Genomic DNA, 24993 nt, shown 5'->3' with positions numbered 1-24993 from the left:
CTAGCTTGTGGATGTGCAAGGGCACATATTGAACTGCTGCTATGCAAGAAGGAGTGTCATGGCAAGGAAGGCCCCTATTCTTACTCTGAGTGTAGATACATCCAGTTCTTACTTCCCTCCCATGATCTGAGACAGATGCCAGGAGAGATGGTTGGTGTCCTTGGGTTCTTTCTCAAGGCCTGCGCTTGGTAGGATTACCATTATTTTAAGTTCGAGGTATTGAGGTTAGCGTAAAACCAAAGTCATCGTCAATACTGACTTTATTAAATAGAAAATAATTCACAAAAGCAAATGGCCATTGGCGAACCTCGGATCGGCAGAATACAAAACAAGGAAAAGTATAAAACGTTATAAAAGTATAGATGATGCAAGGGCACAAAAGTATTGGAATCTATGGGAGAGGATTCAATCATTTATAATGCAAAACAGTAAGCAAACAAAATAAGGAATAAAACGCTGTAATATTTAATAGTAAAATGGTAATAATATATCAATATATGACATTAAGATATCCTCTTTAATTAAAGATTCAGTCTATCAGGTTGTTTAATCACTCTACCAGATCTACGTAGTGGTACTGGTTCAGGTAATGACACGTTACTAGGATTTGACTTATCTGCAATAGCAGGCTCAACAGAAATTTCAGTCACCAAAGTTGTTATTATTCTCACTGCTTAAATTAGTATCAGAACTTTTAACATAAGGAATAGGAGACAAAATAGGTCCAGAAAATTGACTATTTGCTGGGTTACGAATCGGAACAATACAGTCATCAGAATTAGGAGTGAATCTACGCATTAATTGATCAGCATGGTTTTCTATACCATGTTACCAAAATTCTTCAACTGCGCTTTATAATTTCTAACACCAAGCACTTCAATAATTTTACCTAGCAGCCAAGTGTTTCCAGCACCAACTTTTTTTTTTTTACAAATACTGCGTCATCAACAACATATTTAGACTTTTCCAATATGCAATCATTTTTCAATTCTATCTCTTTCTTATTCTGGGATTTAATCCTCTCAATTAAACCCCGAAAATTGCGATTGAACATGATATCGGATGGGGCTTTCACAGTGGAAGAATGCACTGTCCTTCTATAATTGTACAAAAATCTACTTTGTGAATTTAACAAGACCCTCTTTAAAAGTCTTAACTGCTCTCTCTGCAAGCCAATTTGATGATGGATTGTACGGAGCAGGCGTAGCATGCTTAATCTCATTGTTCTGCAAGAAAGTCTGTATCTCATCAGAAACGAAATATTTAGCATTATCAGAAACAAATACACTGGGTAATCCAAAATTGCAAAAACTAAGTCTCAATTTCTCAATAGTTACAATTGATGTCGTTGATTTAGTTACATGAATATCCAAAACTTTAGGGGTAGGAATCAATGATTATCAAAAAATAGTTTCCATCTATAGGACCAGCATAGTGTATATGTACTCTATCCCATGGTTTACGTCTCTGGCCACTTAAAACCAAATTCATCGTCAATACTGACCTTATTAAGTAGAAAATATTTAACAAAAGCAAATGGCCATTGGCGAACCTCGGATCGGCAGAATACAAAACAAGGAAAAGCATAAAACGTTATAAAAGTATAGATGACGCAAGTGTACTAAAGTATTGAAATCTATGGGAGAGGATTCAATCATTTATAATGCAAAACAATAAGCAGACAAAATAAGGAATAAAACTCAGTTATATTCAATAGTAAAATAATAATGATAAATCAATATATGACAACCATCCACCCCCTCCTAATTGTGAATCTTCTAATTAAAGGAGGAAAGTTTGTATTCATATAGCAACAAATCACAAATTTTAGTAATTTGTAATTTACCAAACTATACAAACCAAAGTCCTGTAAGGTTTACTTCCTACCTCATCCTCTCATCAAACTTTAGGAATGAGACATTCAAGAATGGTAAATTGGGCTATGCGGGAGAACATCTGAACCACCTCTTCTCCATCACACTCCTGCTTGTCTCTCACACAAGATGCTTTGATTCTCCCAGCTAGGTCAGCAGAGTGGATCTTAATCCTACTTACAGAACAGGACTCAAGTTCTTATAAATATGAAAAATACAAATTACTAATATTTATGATTTTACTAATCAAGCAATGGGGTGACAGGTAAGGGAAACATTACCTAAGAAATTATGTGAGGAATAGTTTGTCCTTTGTTTAAGAATAAAATTTTTAAAGGTTGCTCATGAATAACAGAGGCAAGGGACAGGACAATGACATAGAAACTGACTATATATACATATAAGCAGCATCTAAACCCCTCTCCATCAAGTTAGGATCAGGGAGGTGAAATTGAAAGAGATGAGCAATAATTATACAGCTTAACATTTCTTACCATACTTAGGAACAGGTTTATTAGGGTTTTGATTGAGAAAATAAGGGAGATAACAGAAGGATTGGGAGGGGAAAAATTGGTATAGACGCTATGGTAGGTATGTGTAAATAAAATATTGGAATGAAGGATTGGTGAGTGAAATTTGAGAATTAGGAAAACAGGTGGTTTATGGAAGAAATTAGCTTAGGGAAGGGCAATGATACATTTGATATAAATGTAGAAGGAACATTATGTATATTCATTTTTTTATCATGAATAATTATGCGAATATATAGATTGAGGCGTAACACAATACTGATGGTTCAATGCAATATTGATCAATCCACATTCTGTCCTTCATTTTTAATCAGTTTCCTTTGCTCTTCTCGTATGTATCTTTTCAGCTGAACCACGTTTGCATTTTAATGTATCGCATAAAAGGGAGGTCCATTTTCATTTACCTCATGAGAATCTAAACATGTCACACATGGTTCTGTTTGAAATACTTTGCAACAACATTCAAAAATTGTAAATCCTTGCCATGGCCATATAATAAATAGTTGAATAGATTCTTTCTCTCCAAATATATTCACACTTGTCCAATCTGATAAATGGACAAACAGACAATCCCAACGTAACCTCCTCCTTGGTTGAGGAAAGGATTAAATTTCTTGAATTGAAATTATTATTATTATCATTATTATTATTATCATTATTATTATTATTATTATTATTATTATTATTGAAATTAATATGATTATTGCTACTATTAAAATCATTAGAATTATTAAAATTATTATTATTATATGAAAAATTATCTTTCTTTTTTTTATACGATAGCCTTCATATGAATGGATTTGGGGTTCTATTGCCCTTTACCCATTCATAAATGTGATTTAAACATGGTAGGTGATATTTGAATTTACCAAAACCTATCCTTCAAATCTAGAATGAGACAGAATTCAATTCCTCACTCTTGATTTTAATTAGCGTAAATATCAATCACAATGGTATTTGGTATCGATTTTTTCCTATGTGAATGTATATCCACTGGAAATTCATTGGGATACCGAAATAAAGGACAGTCAATGAAATCTTTGTAAATGGAGTGAAGCTTCCAGCTTCTTAACCCTACTGGATTGAGCAGTTTGACCCTTAAAAGGTTGCTCCTCCACAATTAGACAAAGCTGCTAAAAAAGGTGAACAAACAAATAAATAGACCAAACCATGAAAATGTTCCTGGCAAAGGTAATAATGAAGGAAGAATGACAGGTCTAATATAAAGAAGCTTTTTTCTATAAGAGTTTCTTATATTTCCATCACTCTTCCATATCTTAATCGATGAAGGGAATAAATAAATCAGAGAAAGCATGGGGGTTGCAGGTACAAGTTCAGTTCATGGGGTTAAAAAATTTGAGCTGGAATAGAGTTGGGAGAGGTAGATGTATGCTAATGATGCAATTTTACTTTGCTGTAGTGAAGAGGAATTGCAGATGTAAGGAAAGAATGCCAAAGGTGAATGGCAGTTAGAATAAAGTTATGAGGCAAATGAAAGCCATAGAGATTTTTGAAATACTATTAGAAGTAGTGTTGTTAATCGTTGTTATCAATCAGTACTGTAATTCAAAATTATAATGTTTCTGTCTACAGTTTCAATGGATAAAGCACGTCTACAGTCCATGAATGATTGTACACCTTCCAATATGTACACTGATCAAAAGCGAATGAATCGCCAGGCTGTCAATGAAAGCAGAAGGGCTTTCAATGAACGGGTATGTATTATACTTTCTTTTCTCATAAAACTTTTTAGAAAATATTTTGTGATTACAAAATATTCATTACAAGTTGTTCTACTGAATGTTTCTTATCTTAAAGAACTTGTATTAGTGAAATTCCATTGTATTGTTGAATGAACAGAATAAATGGATTTTTAGCAAAGCGAAAAATCTATTTTTGGGTGATATGGCCATGTCATCCTGGTGGAAGGTTCGTTTAGGTAGCTTTCTAAGGGATATTTGGCTACAGTGATACTCCTAGAGTATTAACCACAGGTCTCCAGAATTCTAACTCCTGGTGCAAGTATCCTTAATATAACTTTTAAGGATATCGCATAATATCAGGGGACGTATTTCTTGATACGACACTTAGAAATCTTCACCTCGAATAGAGTTTTCGCCTTTAGGGGGAAGAGTGGCGAGTTTGAAGGGGAGACGTTATCAAGGTTACCCGGTGGATCCCCTCCCCGTACTACTATACGTAACTATTCCTTGGTGCATTTAAGCATGGATAGTCGCAGATAGAGTAGTTTCGGGTGGGGTCTTTCGTTACATAGTTGTATACTCCTTTTCGAAAGAAGGGAGGGTCCATCAGAACGGCATGGCCATATCACCCAAAAATAGATTTTTTACTTTGCTCAAAATCCGTTTTTTGGGCTCAGCCATCGTCGTCCTGATGGAAGTATACCAGAGAATTACTTGAAAGTACTATATCTGTGGATTTGTATAAGTGCCTTTACTTTGAATGAGTTCCTTATATGGTCTCCTAGACCTTTATATGTGACATTACCATTATTTGTCATATCCACTAAGCTTAGGGCCTCCTGCCCCCTGCAGGGAAAGTGTCAACTTCGGACTATAAGGATTCAAAGTTTGTATCTCCATAGAGACGGATGGTAAATCTCAGAGGTTACCTTTTATCCCTTGGAAACCTGTACTCTGAGTTCAAGTTGGGCCCTTCTAGGGTTTAATTAAAACTCTTGTATACTTTATTCATCTGTAACTGAGATAGCAGCAATAAGACGCGAATACTTTCAGTATTTTACCCCGTAACTAGATTATCAATTGTAGTTACAATCAGGTATGAATCTGATCCAGCATTGAAAACACATCAGGGTCCATATTTTCTCCTTTTGGGAAAAATATGTAATTTCATCGAAATGATGCCACTCAATGGAGATGTGAAACCAAATCTGACTGATTTGTACTGACTTTGGAAATGCCTGAACACCGTGACGCAATGTTCACTCGACACTGGTATTATTGGTCAGATATGCACCTATATGGAACAGTGTGTTAATCATCATTGTGATTTGCACTTGAGGGTAAATGTACCCATGCACCGGATGCACTGGAAAGTCCCAAAGCAGTTCATTGTTCATCGCAGGCTAAGACGATGGGTTTCTAAAACTACTCGCCGCCACCACAACGTCTTATTTATGTACTTGCTTTGTATAGTGTTGGAAGAAGTTCCGTAAAGAAGCAATTTTCTTAGTATCATGAACTGCGGGTGAGCTGTCAGGATCCGCTTTGCGAATAAGTAGGTGAGCATTGCTCTCAGTTAATTTAGGGATTGATTTTGATCCTGAGGTTTCGCCTTGGAAGAGCTGTCCTTCCTTGAAGTCTGAAGTTCTATGAAGATAGACCTTAAGACACCCTAATGGGCATAGGGAGACATCTTCCTTCAGTGGGCAGATTCTCCAAGGACCCCACCATTTGGTGGGCAGCTCGTTTTTGGTGAGAAAGTAGGATCGCGGAACGGATTCAGTTCTCCCTCTTCTGTGAACTGAATATGGCCTGCATCCCTGATAGGCCAATATTTCACTAACTCTAGCCCCTGAGGCTATTGCGAACAGAAAATTGAGTTTCCGTGTTAGCTCTTCTAGAGTACAATCCTCATTGTTCCGGTTCGAAGCATAGTGCAAGACTTGACCAACGCCCATGTAATGGGCTTTGGAGGGGTTGTCGGCTTTGGTCTAGTGCATGCTTTGGTACCCTAAAAGGGGTTCGCTTATGAGGTTCGTTTAAAGGCGTATAGAAGAGGTCTAGTCAGGGCCGACTTACACGTGGTTATCGTAGTGGAAGTTAGGCCTCGTCCAAGTAGGTAAAAGAAGAAAGGGAGACAGAAACCTGTTGAAATTTCTGTTGGTTCCCTTGTATTCATGAGGGTTACCCCTTTCTTTCAAGACAATCCACATTGTCTCCTGGTTGGACTTGACTTGTACTCTACAATGAAGTCGGCCACATTCTTTGAGATCCCAACCTTTTGTTTGCTGTTAGGGCGAAAAAATCAGGAGATGCAGGTTGTTGGTTCTCGAGGATGAAATGTAACAGCCGACTTCAGCACCAGTTTGGATAAAACTGGGTACGCCAGAGGACTTTTAGCAGGTGATTGGTTGGTGGAAACATATAAATTCGATTCCATCCATTCCCGTTGAGAGACATGACGTCTAATGCTTCCGCTTAAGGTTCTCGTAAGGGGCTACATAACGAGGTAGTTTCTTGTTGTCGCTCATTGTGAAGAGGTCGATCTGCAGTTCCGGGACTTTATCGAAAATAAAGGAGAATGAGTCTGCGTCTAGGGACCATTCTGTCTCTATCGGCTTTCGCCCGGATAGAGCATCCGACGTCACATCCCGGAACCTTTGAAGGTGAACTGCTTGATAAATGCCATCTTCTCTTCCTTGCCAGGCGGAAGATGGCTAACATCACGTGGTTGATGTGAGGTGAACTCGAGCCTTGTCGATTAGACATATTACTTGTTGATCTCTTCGAGCGTTTGATGCGTATCTTCTCCAGACTCCTGGCGCATCCTTTGGCTGTGCTTCTAGCATCGGGTCTGTTACTACTGCGAACCGGAGAGAGCCCAGTGCTCTTTCCTGTTGCCATTTTGAAATCCTCTTGTGTTGGATTAGTCTCTTGACAGATGCCGCTATTTATCTCCTCTTCTTTAATAGAATGGAGAGTTGGTGGGACTGCAAGTTCCCATGGATTGCTAACCATTGAAACTTGTGAGGTGGAGAAAGGCGAGACTTCTAACGATTGATCTTGACACACAGGTGTTCCAGGAACTGTATCACCTTTCCGGCTGCTTGCAGACAAGTAGCCTTGGATGCTGCCCGCACCCACCAATCAACCAGTCATGCTACTACCTGTACTCCTTTGGAGCGTAGGTGCTGGACGATCGTGTCCGTTAGCTTTGCGAATACCTTTGGGGGCTACGTTCAGTCCAAAGGGCATGGCTGCTAAGACAAATTTTGTCTTCTGTAGCCTAAATCCTAGGTAAGAGGAGAGTGGGCGACTGACTGGTAGGGGCCAGTAAGCAACTGCCAGGTCTATTAGGACTGTATACGTCCCTTTTGGTAGAAGGGTCCTGACGTATTGCACCGTAAGCATCCGGAACTTGTTGTTCCCGATGAACTTGTTGAGTGAAGACAAGTCTAGAATGACTCTGGGTTTGTCTGAGTCCCTCTTGGGAACGCAAAATAGCCTTCCTGAATTTAGACGGACTTCGCTTTCCTCATTACCTTCTTGTTCAAGAGTTTTGAGGTATATTCTTCCAATAAGGGGGAAGTATTGGAAGAATTTTGGAAAGGTGGATTTTGTTCCATTTTCAACCAAGTCCATTCGTAATTTGGCTGTGGACCCAGGGATCGAAGGTTCAATGATCCCAAAAGTGGAAAAGTCTACCTCCTACCTGGAACCTCTCATTATTTAGAGGTTCCTGAGGATATGTTTCCGTGACCGCGTCCTCCTCCTCTCTTGGGGAACTTCCGGAGGATCCTCTTTTGGGGCCCTTACCTTTGTAGGGCCGAAAAATGGTTGAGTGCCTTTCAAAGCCTGGATTAAATACAGGTAACTGGCTACCAGCTGATGAGAGACTATCTGGAGGGTGGTTAACAGCTGGACTACCATTTGATGCACCGTTGTCATGGTCACGGTTGGAAATTGTGCAGTTCTAATGATGATTTCCTCTTTGAGGACATGCCCCACTTTTGGAGCAGGTTCCTACTCTCCGTAGTGGCTTTGGTAATGACTTCTTGGACCACTTCCTGTGGGGAAGGGTCTAGGCCCCAGTTTTCTGGGGAGTTATTGAAGTCCTGCACACATTTCTTAGCAGTTCTGATGAGACAGGGAGGCGGTAAGACTATCTTTCATCTCCTGTTCCCTTCTCAAAGGATGGTTTGGCAACTTTGGAAGGTTCTCATTAAATTGCTAGCCTGCTATCTCCGGATCCAATCTTGAGATGGAGAAGGTTAGATGTACCTCTTTCCACTTCTCGCAGGTGGGCGTAGCTAGAGATAATGGTTTGTATTTCTCTATGATTGGGCAGGGTTTTCCCTCTTTGCCTGCTCTTATGACACAGTCTAGGGCTTTCCCCGAAAGGGGGAAGGTTCAGGAGGAAGGAGCAATGAAGGTTGGATGCTTCTTGCTCAATGCTAAGATTTTGGAGTTAGTATATCCGGCCCCGTTCCGGGTCTTGGTAAGGATGGCTTGAGCCTTGTCATGTTCGAGGACAATGACTTCCTTCGGTATAGTCTCCTCACGGGATGTAGGTTCATCTCGCAGTCTCACATAGCAATCTGGGTACTCTGAAAGCTGGGCTAGAATTGAAGCTCTTCAAGGGGATTGGACCCCAACTTCTAGGAGATATAAAGCTTCCCATTCAACATGGGCATGTGTTCCGTCTACCTCCAGGGGTTGGTTCGGAGCAGTGAGGGAGGTCAGATATTTTAAGGGGTTTAGCGGAGCCCCTGGAAGCGCCAGGGCGTTTCCTTCCCTGTACCTCTCTCTTCATCTCTTTGAGATCTTGCTTATTCTCCTCTCGTTCCTTCCGGAACAGTGTCAGCGTCGGCTGGATCGACTCTAGGAGCGTTTCGCTCCTGCCGACCTGTCTAGCCAGTTGGGGAGTTGGGGCTGAAGAGGTTGAGGGCATAAGTTGATATGCTGGCACAGTGAGCTGAGGGACTTCAGTCACCATCAAAACGGATCCTTCTTCCTCCGTGGGTGGTTGAACCACTCCTTATTTAGGACCCTCTAGCAGTAGCTCCTGTCTGGTGTCAGTGGACACCTCTGACATCCTATCTTGGTGGATATCTAAGCTTTGCAGTGTCTGTTGATATCCGTGTCCACTGTCCGTTGGATAGAGGGATGCTGGACCTGTGCCTGAGGCACAAACGTATTTGATTGAGCCTTAGGGAACAGGAGGCACCTACAAAGATTTGTTAGGTAGGTAAGGTCCTAAAGAGTTCTTCTGGAAGCCTCATACTCATCTTTGGTCGGTTTCCCTTGCTGTATCTCTTGACTTCGTAGTGTCAATGATATCTTTTACAAAGCCGTGAGTCAGCAAGGTCAGGCGATTGGAGCAACCCTTCGGGTCCCAGAACCTCAGGGATCCAGATACGATGCAGCAGGGGCATAAAACCTGTACATCGTATGCCCACAAAAGTCCTTACACTTGTGGTTGCAGAATACAATTGTACATTTCGCCATTGGCTCCTCCTGTAATGGAGAAAAAAGGATGAATGAGTACTAGATTGTTTATATCATTGATATAATATATGTTTAAAATACGGGTCCCAGTACCTCAGGGATCCGGGTACGATGCAGCAGGGGGCATGAGACCTGCACATCTTGTAGCCACAAAAGTCCCTACTTTGTGGTTGCAGAACAGGACTGCACACTTCACCTTAGCTTCCTCCTGTAAGGAAAGAAAGAGTGAAATGAGTATAGGGTAATTTATCTCCCTGATAAATATACACATGCATAAATAGTATGCTTTACTATTATTTATCATAGCTTAGAATAGTAAGCTAGAAAAGAAGTAGAGAAGACACATATCTGTATATCCCCTCCAGGCAATTGCTGTGACCTACAATATTATTATTCTTATTTTCCTTGTCAGGGAAATTACAGAGTGGAATAACTCTCGTACGTAGAGCCAGAGTCAGTGGATACTAACACTAACTCCACCACTTGTAAAATATTAATACTGATAGGTAATCATTGGTGTTCCGATGATCTAGGATTCATCAGAATGTTGAAGGAATACTTCACCTCAACATATTTTAAAACAGTCTCAGCAATGGACTGTGAAAGGATACACAGAGTATGTTGGAATTTTCATACTACTGTATCATTATATACTGTAGTTTTCTAACTGCTGTATTGTTATACTGGAGGAATACTGGCTACTGTATTGTCTTATACTGTAGTTTTGGCAGTATGCTACCGGGTTAGGCTAGTACCTGGCAGCACTAGCTGACAGAGAGAGAGAAAGAATGGAAAAAGGACTACCGTAATACTATAGTTTAGTAACATAATTATGGGTGTAGGGACTACTGTCTCTACTGCCTCCTTTTCAGAATGAGTATTCAAATGAAAGGGGAGGAATACATTGATTTTAGCTTCCATCCAGCCACAATTTCTGTTGCCGGCTGTACTGCCGGTTACAGGGTTTGTGGATGGCAGTCCAAGAGAGGACTGAAGAATACTCAAAAGTATAATGGGTTTCCCACCGGCAGCCGTCAGGGCCGGCTCAACCTTTCCTGGAGCTTAGCTTCCTTTAGGGAAATGGTCGAAGCGGCAGCCTAACCGCATTTGTAGTAGCCCGGCTGGTAACCCAGTCAGCCCGGCAAGCAGGATGATTGTAGAATACCGGCCACAGGAATCGTTACGGCTAGGCCGTCACTAGAGGACAGAAGGGGAAGGAAAAGGGTCTTATATTTCACAGAGAAAGGTGGCGGCAGGTATGCCTCCTACTTTCGGCTGTAAGTCAAGGAAACATGGTTTCCTATACCACCGCCGTCTTGGGCGGCAGAGGAATAACGATTCACCAGCGTGAGACATTGCCGGATATAAGACATGTCTTTTAGTCTACAAGGAAGAAAGGTGGCGGCAATTATACCACCCACTTTCGGTTATAGACTAGGGAAGCCGAACTTCTTATGCCGGCAACGATGTAACCGGCAGGGGAGTGACTATTCACCTATCGGTACCGTTGTTGGCAACAAAACAGAATACCCTGGTTACTGTCGTATTCCAAGGCCGGGATACTCGCCGGCAAAGAAGATCGACAGAAAACACTATCCAAGTCAAGCTGGAGTACACTACACGATGGCAATTACAGAAGATAGGGTTTTTGCCGGAGCTGGCGACACTCAGGGTTTAACCTCATTTCTCTAAAAGAGGAGCGTATCAAATTATACTAATAATTATAGTAGATATTTATCTCCGACTGAATTAATAAAACGATACCAGAGGTTAAATGGGGAATAACGTTACTAAAGTAAACTAAAACTAGTTAGGTTAACCTAACCCAAGTCCGGATTTCGGCTACGCTAGTACTACCGAGGCCCTATCGTCAACGATAGAAACGTTATTAGGAAAAGGAAATATTAGAAGGAAGGGTTTATCCTCATTTCTCTAAAAGAGAAGTGTAATAGTAATTTTAGGAGATATATATATCTCCGACCGAATTAATAGAAACTATACAAGAGGTTAAACGGGGTATAACGTTAGTAAAGTCTACTAAAACGAGTTAGGCTAACTTAACCCGAGTCGGGTTCTCGGCTACGCTAGTACCACCGAGGCCCTATCGTAAACGATAGAAACATTTAATAGGAAGAGGAAATATTACATGTGTAAAGCTTATCTTCACTAGTATAATTTTGTCTGAATAGCTAGAACTTCTTTATAGCTAATTACCGGGAACGTCGTACTAATAACTAAATAAATCATTTATTGCGAACGACAGCGGTCTTAAAATGGCCGCCTCCGGGGATGGCAGTGCTCCGCTTAACACACCTAAATTATGTTAATTTAACTGTGAGAAGGGAGCCAAAAAATATACACAGGAAAGATTAAATAATCAATTTCCCAGAGGATGAAGATGCTGGAGATTGCATGGTAATATTCCTTAAAGACAGTAACAACACCGAGAGTAAGTGGGCGAAACACCGTGTTTAAATGGCTACTTTTAAAGGAATAGTTACGCCATAGTAGTACGAGGAGGGGATCCACCGGGTAACCTTGATAATGGCTCCCCTTTCAAACTCGCCACTCTTCCCCTCAAGGCGAAAACTCTGTTCGGGGTGAAGATTGCTATATGTCATATCAAGAAATACGTCCCCTGATATTATGCGATATCCTTAAAAGTTATATTAAGGATACTCGCGCCAGGAGTTAGAATTCTGGAGACCTGTGGTCAATTCTCTGGGAGTATCACTGTAGCCAAATATCCCTTAGAAAGCTACCTAAAGGAACCTTCCATCAGGATGACATGGCTGATCGCAAAAAGTATTCTTATGCCAACAAAGTTTTTTATGCATTGAGGATTAAAAATAGGAATCTCATTCTTTTAATTGTAGATGTTTTATCAAAGATTAGTAGAATATAGAAAGGTATAGAAATTATGCAGTCAATGAATTAAACTTTCGCTCAAAATCTATTTTTGGGCTAGTTAGCCATATCGTCCTGATGGAAGGTTCCTATAAGTAGCTTCCAAGGGATATATGAACTACAGTGATATTCCCAGAGAATTTACCTTTAGGTCTCAAGAATTCTAACTCCTGGCGCGAATATCCTTAAAATTTTTCTTAAGGATATCGCATAATTCAGGGGACGTATGCTTGATACAACACACAGCGATCTTCACCCCGAATAGCATTTTCGCCTCGAGTGGGAAGAGTGGCAAATTTGGTAGGGGAGCCGTTATCAAGGTTACCCTATTTCCCATACTACTATTGAGTATCAAGATGGCGCCATATTCAAGATGGCGGTTATTCCTTGTAGCATTGAGCATGGTGCTACAGATATAGTAGTTTCGGGAGGGATCCTGCCAAGGCCTTTTCTATAGAAAGGGAGGGTGGGTCCATCAGGACGACATAGCTATCTCACCCAAAAATAGATTTTTTGCTTCACTCAAAAACCCTTTTTTCGGCTCAAGCCATGTCGTCCTCATGGAAGTTTACCAGAGAATTACTAGAAAGTACTGTATCTGTGCATTTTCATAGGTGCCTTAACCTTGGGACAATTTTTCTATGGTCATCTGGACCATTGAGACAAATGACGTTACCATTATCCGTCATTACCACTAATCATAGACAATGTTAGTACTTCCTGCCCCCTGCAGGGAAGAGTCATACTAGACTGTAGAAAAGGGGCCTCAAGGTTAGCATATATTGTATGAACAAACATAAGTATCCACTCCGATATACAGACGGTCTCACGGTTTGTATATACTGTCGAAACAATATAAATGTCAACTATATCCATTATTTGTAAGCATACAATGATATGAGGTTTACTTAAATGAATAAGTACGAGAACTCTGGTGTATATAATGTGCAAATTGCAGGGCGGAATAGGACGCAATTACATTCTAATAGACATTTACTTCGAAAAAATGACTAAATGGAAAACGAATGTAACGTGTTAAAGGAATTATACGTGCACCGTATATAGAAAATATTTTTTCCTCCCTGAAAGGGAAGAAATGATGAGTGCCACTCTAAGGCTGAAAATTTTGATAAATTTTCCCAATATAAATTCTGTAAATGTTGTATACTATCAACACTGTGTACTACGTACACACGGCACAAGTGTTATCTGTATAATTCCATACCTGATATTTTGAACAGTCTTGGTGTCATCATGGTGACACTCGCTTAAAAGGTATCGCATAGGAAGTGTCAATACCTTTTCACCTTAATTTATAGTCCCAATCAATTAACTGTTCATCGTAGCACTAGACGACAGGTTTTAATACACTACCTGCCGCCACCACATAATGCTTCAGTTCATGGACTTGCTTAGCGTAGTTTGTAGAACACTCTGGATGATTTCCATCCAGTATATGAGCGATGACGCTCAAAGTCCATATACTGAAAAAAGTTCAGTGATGAAGCAATTTTCCTCGGATCATGACCTGCGGGTGTACTGTCAGGATCCGCTCTGCGAATGAAGTAGGTGAGCTTTGCCCTCAGTTGTTTTAGGGATAAGTTTGATCCTGAGATTTTGCCTTTGAAGAGTTGTCCTCCCCTGAAGTCTGAAGTTCTACGAAGATAGACCTTTAGACACTCTACTGGACATAGAGAAACATCTTCCTTCAGAGGGCAGATTCTCCAGGGACCCCATCTTTTAGTGGGTAGCTCGTTCTTGGCGAGAAAGGCTGGATCAGGAAAGAGATTCAGTTCTCCCACTTCTGTGAACTGAATGTGGCCCTCATTTCTTGATAGGGCTACTATTTCACTAACTCTAGCCCCTGAGGCTATAGTGAACAGGAAAATAACCTTCTGGGTTAGATCCTTAAGAGAACAATCTTCATTGTTCACAGATGAAGCATAATGTAGGACCTTGTCCAAAGACCATGAGATGGGCTTCGGAGGAGCTGCAGGCCTAAGCCTAGTGCATGCCTTCGGGATCATGTTAAAGATTTCGTTCGTCAGATCCACTTGAAAGGCATATAGAAGAGGTCTAGTCAAGGCTGACTTACACGTAGTTATTGTGTTAGGTGCCAGACCTTGATTATGAAGGTGGATAAAGAAAAACAGACAGAAGTCTATTGAAATTTCTTTCGGTCCTTTTGCTTTAACAAAAGCAACCCACTTTTTCCAAGACGATTCATATTGTCTTCTTGTTGGCTTAGACTTGTATTCTTCTGGAAGTCTATATTGCCTTCTGAGATCCCAAATCTTTTCTTAACTGCTAGAGTGAGAAAATCATGAAATGAAGGTTTTGGGTTCTCTGTGATGAATCGAAGACAATTAACTTCTGAACCCTTTGAGATAGTGCTGGGTTCAGTACAAGGGCCAGCCTCATCCTCAGTTCCATCACTAGAGGGAACCAATTGCTCTTGGGCTATTTGGGAGCCACTAGGGCTGCCGTTCCTTGGAAGGATCTCAGCGTGTTGAGGACCTTCAGCAGGAGATTGGATGGAAGGAACAGGAATTTCCGGGTTCATCCGTTCCAAACTAGGGACATGGCGTCCGTTATCTCTTCTAGAGGGTCCTCGTATTGGGCTACATATCGAGGTAGTTTTTTGATGACGCTCATCACGAAGAGGTCGATCTGCAGATTCAGGACTTGTTCCAATCTGGAAGAGAATGGGTCTGTGTCTGTAGACCATTCTGACTCTATCGGCTTGAGCCCGAGTAGAGCATCCGCTGTCACATTGCAGATCATTTGTAAGTGAACTGCTGATAGGTGCCATCTCTTTAGGTAAGGGATGGCTAATCTCACATAGATTGTATGGGACGATCTCGACCTTTGTCGGCTCTGATATCTCACTATCACTTCGCTGTCCAAGATCAGCCTGATGAGGGCTGATCTGTGTGGAGAGAGTTTCCCCAACGTCAACAGGACTGCCATGGCTTCCAAAATGTAGATGAGAAGGGCCTTGAACAGAGATGACCAAGTCCCTTGGACTTTCCTCTGATGGGAGTGAAATCCCCATTCTTCCGTCGAGGCATCCATGCGTATGATCTTCGATGGTCGAGGTGGTTGCAAGGAAACGGTCTTCATTAGGCTTTTTATCCTTCGACCATGTGTTGAGAAGTGATCAAGGTAAGACCGATATCGGTCATTTTAGATCTCTTCGAGCGTTTTATGCGTATCTTTTCCAGACTCCTGACGCATCTTTCAGCTGTGCTCTTAGCACTGGGTCTGTCACTGCTGCAAACTGGAGAGAGTTTAGTACTCTTTCCTGTTAGCGTCTTGAAATCCTGTCGGATTACAGTAGTCTCTTGACCGACCCTGCGATCTCCTTTTTCCCTAAGGGAAAGGAGAGACAATGTGACCTCAGGTTCCAATGGTTTTCCAGCCATTGAAACCTTTGAACTAGAGAGAGTTGAGACTTCTTGAAGTTTATTTTGCATCCCAGATGTTCCAGGAACTGGGTTACTTCTTTGGATGCTTGCAGACCAGCCGTTTCAGGTGCTGCACGCACCAGCCAGTCGTCCAGGTACTTTGTTACCTGAACAGTTTCTAGGCATGGTTATTGCACAACTGCGTCCGCCAATTTCGTGAAGATACTTGGGACTGTGTTTAGTCCGAAGAGTATGGCTCTTAGAACATACTTTATCTTCTGTAACTTGAATCCTAGGTAGGAGGAGAGGGGGCGACTGACTAGAAGCTGCCAATAGGCATTTGTCATGTCTATCGAGACTGTGAATGCCTCTTTTTCCTTTTAATAATAGGGTCCTTATGTGTAGAAGGATTAACATCCTGAACTTGCTGTTTCTTGTGAACTTGTTGACTGGCGACAAGTCCAGAATGACTCTTGAGTTTTCTTGAGTCCTTCTTGGGAACACAAAACAGCCTTCCCTGGAATTTGATGGACTTTGCTTTCCTTATAACATGTATGCTCCAGAGCTATAGGGTATACTCTTCTAATACGGGGATGGAGTGTTGGAAGAGTTGAATAAATGATGGTGGAGACATGTCTAGTTTCCATCCTAGTTCAATCTTGATTAGGCCTTGGGCCCAAGGATCGAAGGTCCAACGATCCTGAAATTGTTGGAGCCTCCCTCCTAACAGAAGCGTCTCTTTGCTTCGATTGATCAGAAGGTTTACCTCCTCAACCGCCTACCTGGGGCACCGCGGTCATAGAAACTGTGGGATGTTGTTGAGCAGACCGAGGAAAAAGTCTAGACTTCTTCGTCTTCCTTTTAGGTTGGGGACCCACATCCGGGGAAGACTTCCTCTTTAAAGAGATGCCCAACTCCTGCAGAAGGTTCCTTTTCTCCGTGGTGGCTTTCTCGACTACCTCTTCAACTACTTTGTTTGGAAAGAGGTCTTTACCCCAGATGTTGGAAGATATCAGCCTCCTGGGTTCATGTTTCACTGTTGCAGCAGCGAACACGAACTCTCTACAGGCTCTCCTAGCCTTCGTAAAGGCATATAGGTCTTTTACTAAGGTGACCATATGCATTTTGGCCAGGACCATGAGCTTGTCTGGGTACTTCGTTGGGCTGCACATATCTCTATGAAGTTTTGTAGGGATAAGGAGACCGCAAGTCTCTCCTTTGTCTCTTGTTCCTTGCACAAAAGAAACTATGAAAGTTTAGAGAGATTCTCACTAAACTGTCGTCCAGTGATGTCCGCGTCCAGTTTCCCTACTGAGAAGGTTAAGTGGACTCCCTTCCAATCCTTCTCCTGCATGGTCAAGGCTAATGACAGAGGCCTGCACTCCTCAAGTGCAGGGCATGGTTTGCCTGCCTCCACTGCCTTGGCAACAGATTTAAATGCCTTCCACGTTAAAGGGAATGCTATCGAAGCAGGAGCAAGAAAGGTAGAGTGTTTCTTACTCAAGGCGGACACTTTCGACACCAAGTAACCCGCCTTTCTCAGGCTACTTGACAAGAGAGCCTGTGCCTTATCGTGGTCGAGAACCATGACTTCCTTCGGTTCCGTCTATTTTCCGACGTTGGTTCATGTTTCAGTCGAATGAAGCAATCAGGGAAAGCGTTAAAGCTTGGCCAAAACTGGATTTTGTCTAAAGGGACAGCTCCCATCTTCTCTGAGATGTAGAGTTTGCCGTCCAAAATCGGCATAAGCTCCGCAAACCTCCAGGGATTGATTTTGGAGCATGTTGGGAGGTCTTGGTCTCTGGGTCGCTTGAATGACCCTTGGGAGGCGATGAGTGGAGCTTCGCGGAGCTCTCTTAAATTTCGCTTACTTTGTTTCGCCTTGTTTGTGAAAGTTTTCCATTAGACTCGTAAGATGGGTCAGGGACTGGATCATTTTGTCTAATAGAGGTGTAGAAGGTGACGACGTCGAGGTTAACGGCTCCAGGCCCGGCACAGACGGAAGGAATTCAGACACGACATCGTCATCTTCTTCCAGAGGTGCCTTCCTACCCTCTGTCTCGATACCAATCTGGATACAGGGAGGTGCGAGTCGTGCTTGGGGCACCACCATTTCATTACTTGCTTTCGGGAACAGTAAGCTACGCATCCTATCGTTAGGTAGGTAGCGTCCTGGAGAGTTCTTCTGGAACCCTCTTACCCATTTGCGTAGTTTCTTACGTGCCGCATCCCTAGACTCCATTGACTTGGGATCATCAAAACGTTCGGTCACTAAGGTCCGGCAGATATTGCAGACTTGGGGGTCACATATTGCAGGGATTCGGTAATAATATTGCTGGGGGCATGAGACCTGCATGCTTTATGACCATAAAAGTACTTACTCTTAAGATGGTAGAAGACTGTATCGCATTTCATCTGGGGTTCCTCCTATAAAGAAAGGAAAACAAAATGAGTATACGATTGTTTATCTCACATGATAAACAATTATGTAATTAATCATATCTTAATTATTATAGCTTAGGATAGTAAGCTAGAAAGGGATAGTGAAAGACACATACTTGTGTATCCCTCCCAGCCAATTGCTGTAACCTCCCCCCAATATTAAAAATAAAGAGTTTCCTTTATCAGGACAACTCAAAGAGAAGGGTTCTAACCTCTAGGGATAGAAGTGTACACTGCTACTGACCCTTCTAATTATTTAATATTGTGAGTTAAGTACTAACTGAATACTAATCAGAGTATTGAAGGAATTCTATTCTTTCAATATAGGCTCGGTCTCAGCAAAAACCTGTATAAGGGTACACGAGATGTGTTAGAAATTAACTACTGTATAATAATACTGTAGTTTTCTGTTTGAAGTATATACTATATTGCAAATATACTGGCTATTGTATAATCATATGCTGTGGTTCAGCCGGTGTGTTGCTGACATGGCTAGCACCTGGCGGCCCGGTCCAGACGGCATGTCGCCGACTGGACTAGAAATAGAAAAGACACATACTTGTGGATCCCACTCAGCCAATTGCTGTGACCTTCCCTTCCAATATCAAAACCATAGAGTTTCCTGATCAGGGAAGCTCAAAGGTAAGGATTCTAACCTTTAAGGATAAAAAGTGTAATACCACTGGCCCTTCTAAATTATTTAATATTGTAGGGTAAATTGTAAACTGATTTCTAATCAGAGTATTGAAGGAATTCTATTCTTTCACAATAGGATTGGTCTCAGCAAAAGACTGGGCAAGGATACCCAAGATGTGTTGGAAAATAACTACTGTATAATATATACAATAGTTTTCTATCTGCAGTATATACTGTACTGCAAATATACTGACTACTGTATAATCATATACTGTAGTTCAGCTGGCATATTGCCGGCATAGCTAGTCCCTGACAGCACAGTCTGGCCGGCATACTAGCTAATAGAGAGAGAGAAAGCATGGAGTGAAGGACTGCCTTATTACTGTGTATGTTTACACTAAATAAGGATGCAAGTATATAACTTACTGCCTTCCCCCAGAAAGAAGGTTCAAATGGAAGGGGAGAATGCATCATTCAGGCTTCCATCCAACCACAATTACCGTTGCCGGCATAGTCTGGCCGGCATATGGCCGGCTGGTTAGTACCCGGCAGCACTGATACAGTCAGCATACCATCGACTAAGTAAGTACCTGTCGTTGCCGGCCCGGCCAGCATGCTGCCGCTCGGGTTAGTACCCCGGTTACAGGACTTGTGGACGGCAGTCCATGGGAGGACTGAAAAACCTTTGTGACAGAAGGGTCTCCCACCGGCAGCCGTCATGGCCGGCACAACCTTCCCGGATCCTTGTCCATAAGGGAAAGCTGAGTGACTAAACAGCTGCTATGTAGGAGCCTGGCCGGTCCCGCAACCCGCCGGCAACCGGTGAGATTGCGGGAGAACGGCCATAGCTAAAAGGACAGAGAGGGGCAGGGAAAAGGGTCCTATATTAAGTGTAGAAGGCGGCAACAATGATGCCGCCCCCACTACACAAGGGGGAAACTCTGTTTCAGTATCGGCGCCGTCCTAGGCGGCGGAAGAATGTCTATTCTTCAATCTAGGGTCTGCCGAAATAGTGTTACGAGGGGCCGGCAGGTTTGCCGCCCTCTCTCAACAAGGGAGAAACATCGTTTCAGTGCCGGTGCCATCCTAGGCTGCAGAAGAATGTCTATTCTTCAGGCCAGGGTCTGCCAGCGGAGGACTAGTCTTCTAAACCGCAGGGAGAATGTGGCGGCAACATACCACCATCCCAGGTGCGGTTTAGGGAGGCTTAGCCTCCTATGCCGGCGGCTATAAGGTGGGGGACAGAAAAACCCTAGCCTAGTTAAGCCAGAGTGAACTACTCTATGGCAAGACCAGAAAGGATTGCCGCCTGCAGCGGCACTCAGAGCAAAAGAGGGATTACCCATAACTCTCCACAGGAGACAAGTATCGATTTATATGATTCTAGTAGATATACTATCTCCCTTAGAATCAATAAAACGATACACAAGGGTAAACGGGGAAATGTCTGAAAGTATACTACATCGCCTAGGCTAGGTAACCTAGGCAAGACGAGATCTCGGTTACCTAAATCACCGAAACTCTTAACGTATACGATCAACAAAGAAAGAGGAAAATTATGCATACCATAAATATCTTTACAGGTATAATTATGCCTAAATAGCTTTCATAATTTATTAATGCTATTTCAACCGGGAAAGTCGTTCTGCTAACTAAATAACACATGTCTAACGAATGACAGCGCCCATGGGGATTCCGGGAACAGGCCTAGCTCCTAAGCACAATAAATTACTCTAATTTCATTGTGAAACAGGAGCTGAAAATATATACACTGTAAAGAATCAATACTCAACTTTCCAGAGGTGAAAGAAGCTAGAGATTGCATAATAATCCTCACAGAATCGATCAAAAATGATAGATCAACAGGGAACACCACCGAGTGAAATCTCTACAAAAATAGGAATAACCGCCATCTTGAATATGGCGCCATCTTGATACTCAACAGTAGTATGGGAAATAGGGTAACCTTGATAACGGCTCCCCTTCCAAATTTTCCCCTCTTCCCCCTCGAGGCGAAAACGCTATTCGGGTTGAAGATCGTTATGTGTCGTATCAAGCATATGTCCCCTGAATTATGCGATATCCTTAAGAAAAAATTTATGGATATTCGCGCCAGGAGTTAGAATTCTGGAGACCTAAAGGTAAATTCTCTGGGAATATCACTGGAGTTCATATATCCCTTGGAAGCTACTTATAGGAACCTTACATCAGGATGACATGGCTTGAGCCCAAAAATATACTTATATTAACACACTGAACTTCGTAATAATCTATAGTTATTAGTATAGATAGTTCTCTTTTAATTATTTAAAGGAAATCATTGTCTGTATGACTCGCATTATTCATTCTAAGAAAGAAAGGCTCATCTAAAATAAGAATATGTAAGACTTTTTTCTTTATTTCCTGCTGAATGATGCTAGTGAGATAAATAAGCGAGTAAACACAATTAAATGAACAATCAAGTAAACAGTATCAAATGAATAAGAAAGTAAACAGATCCTCTTTAGCCTGTCAGCATTTTGATTCTTCATCCTTTCTGTAATTGTGTTTTGACTTTCGGATTTTTGTGGTGTAGTGATCACTTCCTTTTATGAAATTAGAGATATTTTCCTAGTTTGTAAATCTTAGATTTTGTGAACAATGCAAAGTCAATAAGGGGATCTGTGAAAGTGAGTCCTCATTTGAAATGCATTCCATGCGGAGGTCTCGTGTGCTCCTGGCTCATGCAGTGATTATAGTGTAATTTGTGATCAAAAGTAATGTATGATTTCTTACATTTAGCTGAAACTATAGCTAAAGACAGGGAAGCTAAATGAAAGAAAAGAGAAACAAATATTAATTTGGGATCAGTTACTGTTTCCTGTAATTCCATTTCCCATGCTGTCCCCCTGTCCTTCTGGCCATGTCTTCTCTTGTTGAACAAGTTAGTAGTTTGGTGATTAAGGTCTAAATGAATTTAGACTTGATGATTTAAAGATAGAATTTAGATTTTAATTCAGGTTTGTTAGAGAATGCTGTACTAGGGTTGGAAGTATTGAAAAACATTTGGAATCACTTGAATACTATAAAGAAACTCCTTTAATTCTTGTATGTGGTGGTATAGAGGTTTTGATTACTAGCATGTGTTTATTCCTCCTTTAGCACCTTATGCTAAGCCAGTCTCATATATAGAGCATGTTATATCTGCTAATGTTTTTTCTTTGGAATTGTTCTTGCCATTTCCGTATATTGAGCATATAAGGTATTCAGTCAAGCTTGTTGATGTTAACCTCTTTAAATGAAGGAAAGTTTCTTTCTCCTCTTTAGAGGAATAGTTGGGAACTTAACGTTTGAAGGAATTTGAAAAGAGCAATGGAGTTAATTCAATCTCACTTTCATACCAAACTCCACATGCCAACAGTTTCCTTTGAATGTTAAGATTTTGTTTCATAGTGAAGTTCCTGAAGAAGACTTTAATACTAGCACATTCGTTCCATAAGGAGAGTTATCTACATCCTAAAGAGGATTTGTATTTTTATGATGAAGCAAGAAGAATGTGTAGTTCTCCTTACATCCCTGTTTCTCTTCGCTTATTTAAATCAACAGCATAAAAAACGGATTTTGAAGCAAAGCGAAAAATCTATTTTTGGGTGAGATGGCCATGTTGTCATGATAGAAGGTTCCTTTTGGCAGTTTTCTAAGGGATATTTGGCTTCAGTCATACTCCCAGAGAATTGACCATAGGTCTCCAGAATTCTAACTCCTGGCGCGAGTATCCTTAAAAATTTTCTTAAGGATATCGCATAATATCAGGGGATGTATTTCTTGATATGACACTTGGCAATCTTCACCCCGAATGGAGTCTCCGCTCTGAGGGGGAAGAGTGGCGAAATTGAAGGGGAGCCATCATCAAGGTTACGCAGTGGATCCCCGTCCCGTACTACTACAGGGTCCAATATGGCTACCCAATCCTTTTAGCGATTAAGCATGGTGCTACAGATAGAACAGTTTTGGGTGGGGATTGTTATACAATCCTTTTCTTAGAAAAGGATTGTGGGTCCACCAGGACGACATGGCCATCTCACCCAAAAATAGATTTTTCGCTTTGTTTCAAAATCCGATTTTTGGGCTCAAGCCATGTCGTCCTGATGGAAGCTTACCAGAGAATTACTTGGAAGTACTGTATCTGTTGGTTTGTGTAAGTGCCTCAACCTTGGGTGAGCTTCTATATGGTCATCCAGACCACAGAATTATATGACAATACCGTTATACGTCATGCCACTAAGCATGGAACAATCTTAGGGCTTCCTGCCCCCTGCAGGGAAATGTCATCCTCGACAATAGAAGCAGCAAGGTTTGTATAAATATATTGGAACAAATGTAATTATTATTCAGTTATTTTGTTCACATATATAAGCACCCTCAAGTATATACTTTACTTTAGGGAAGTAAGTAAAGAACTCCGTCTAATTTTATTTAACTACATTTGGGGCGAATAAGATGCAAATACACCTTAAACATTTATTTGAATAGACAACTTACATGTAACAACTAGTGTATTAGATTAGCATCAGAATTATACATTCAACATATAAAAGGTATATATATTTATTACCTGAAAGAGAAAAAATATATTAGCCACTCCAAATTAGCTGAAAAGATTTTAAAAATAATTTCACTGTAAATGTTGGATAAGTATCAACACTGCGTACAAGTGTACACATGGCACTGGTGTCCTTGGTATGATTCTGCACCTATAAAGAAGAGTCCTAGTGTCACCAGGGTGACACTTAAGAAAAGGTATTACACTGCAAGGTGTTAACACCTTTTCACCCGAACTGAAACAATTCCAAACAGTTCACTGTTCATCACAGCACTAGACGACAGGTTTCACAACACTATCTGCCACCACCACAAAATGTTTTTAAGTCGTGCACTTGCTTCGCATAATGTTTATAGAAGACTCTAGAGGATTTCCAACCAGTGTATGAGCGGAGTCTCTCAAAGTCCATATACTGAAAAAAGTTCAGCGAGGAAGCAATCTTTCTCGGATCATGACCTGCGGGTGTGCTATCAGGAACCGCTCTGCGAATGAAGTAGGTGAGCTTCGCCCTCAGTTGTTTCAGGGATAAGTTTGATCCTGATGTTTCGCCTTTGAAGAGCTGTCCTTCCCTGAAGTCTGAAGTTCTTCAAAGATAGACCTTTAGACACTACTGGACATAAAGAGACATCTTCCTTCAGAGGGCAGATTCTCCAGGGACCCCACCTTTTGGTGGGTAGCTCGTTTTTGGCAGGAAAGGTAGGTTCAGGAAATTGATTCAGCTCTCCCCCTTCTGTGAAATGAATATGGCCCTCGTCTATTGATAGGGCTACTATTTCACTAACTCTAGCCCCTGAGGCTATAGCGAACAAAAATATCACTTTTAGTGTTGGATCCTTTAGAGAGCAATCTTCGTTGTTCAAGGTCGAAGCATAGTGTAAGACTTTGTCTAGAGACCATGAAATGGGCTTCGGAGGGGCTGCTGGTTCAAGTCTAGAGCATGCCTTCAGAATCTTGTTGAAGATTTTGTTCACCAGGTCCACCTTGAAGGTGTATAGAAGAGGTCTAGTCAAAGCTGACTTACACGTAGTTTTTGTGGTGGCAGTCAAGCCTTGTTCATGAAGGTGGATGAAGAAGACAGGCAGAAGTCTATTGAGATTTCTGTCGGCTTTCTTGCTTTTACGAAAGCAACCCACTTCTTCCAAGACGATTCATATTGTCTTCTGGTTGACTTTGACTTGTATTCTTCTAGAAAGTCCATATTGTCTTTCGAGATCCCAAATATTTTCTTGACTGCTAAGGCGAGAAAAACATGAGATGAAGGTTTTTGGTTCTCTGTGATGAAGCGAAGACAGTCGACTTATGAACCAATTGGGATAGAGCTGAGTTCGGTAGAGGGACCAGCCTCAACTTCAGTTCCATCACCAGAGGGAACCAATTGCTCTTGGGCCACTTCAGGGCCACTAC

The 24993-nt window shown here is 41.5% G+C and overlaps 1 protein-coding gene across 2 annotated transcripts in view; it reads left to right on the top strand.

The window, feature by feature from the left end:
• Nucleotides 1–24993, top strand: part of LOC137645791 (uncharacterized) — a 273902-nt gene that overhangs the window by 124063 nt on the left and 124846 nt on the right. For both annotated transcript variants that reach the window (XM_068378731.1, XM_068378730.1), the window contains exon 7: nucleotides 3998–4119. In XM_068378731.1, coding sequence (XP_068234832.1) covers nucleotides 3998–4119 — 122 coding nt within the window. The remainder of the gene's footprint in view (nucleotides 1–3997; nucleotides 4120–24993) is intronic.

Source organism: Palaemon carinicauda, chromosome 8, assembly GCF_036898095.1.
Source record: "Palaemon carinicauda isolate YSFRI2023 chromosome 8, ASM3689809v2, whole genome shotgun sequence".
Classification (NCBI taxonomy): Eukaryota; Metazoa; Arthropoda; class Malacostraca; order Decapoda; family Palaemonidae; genus Palaemon; species Palaemon carinicauda.
Note: the sequence above shows the minus strand (reverse complement) of the source record. Positions and strands in the feature narration are given on the sequence as shown.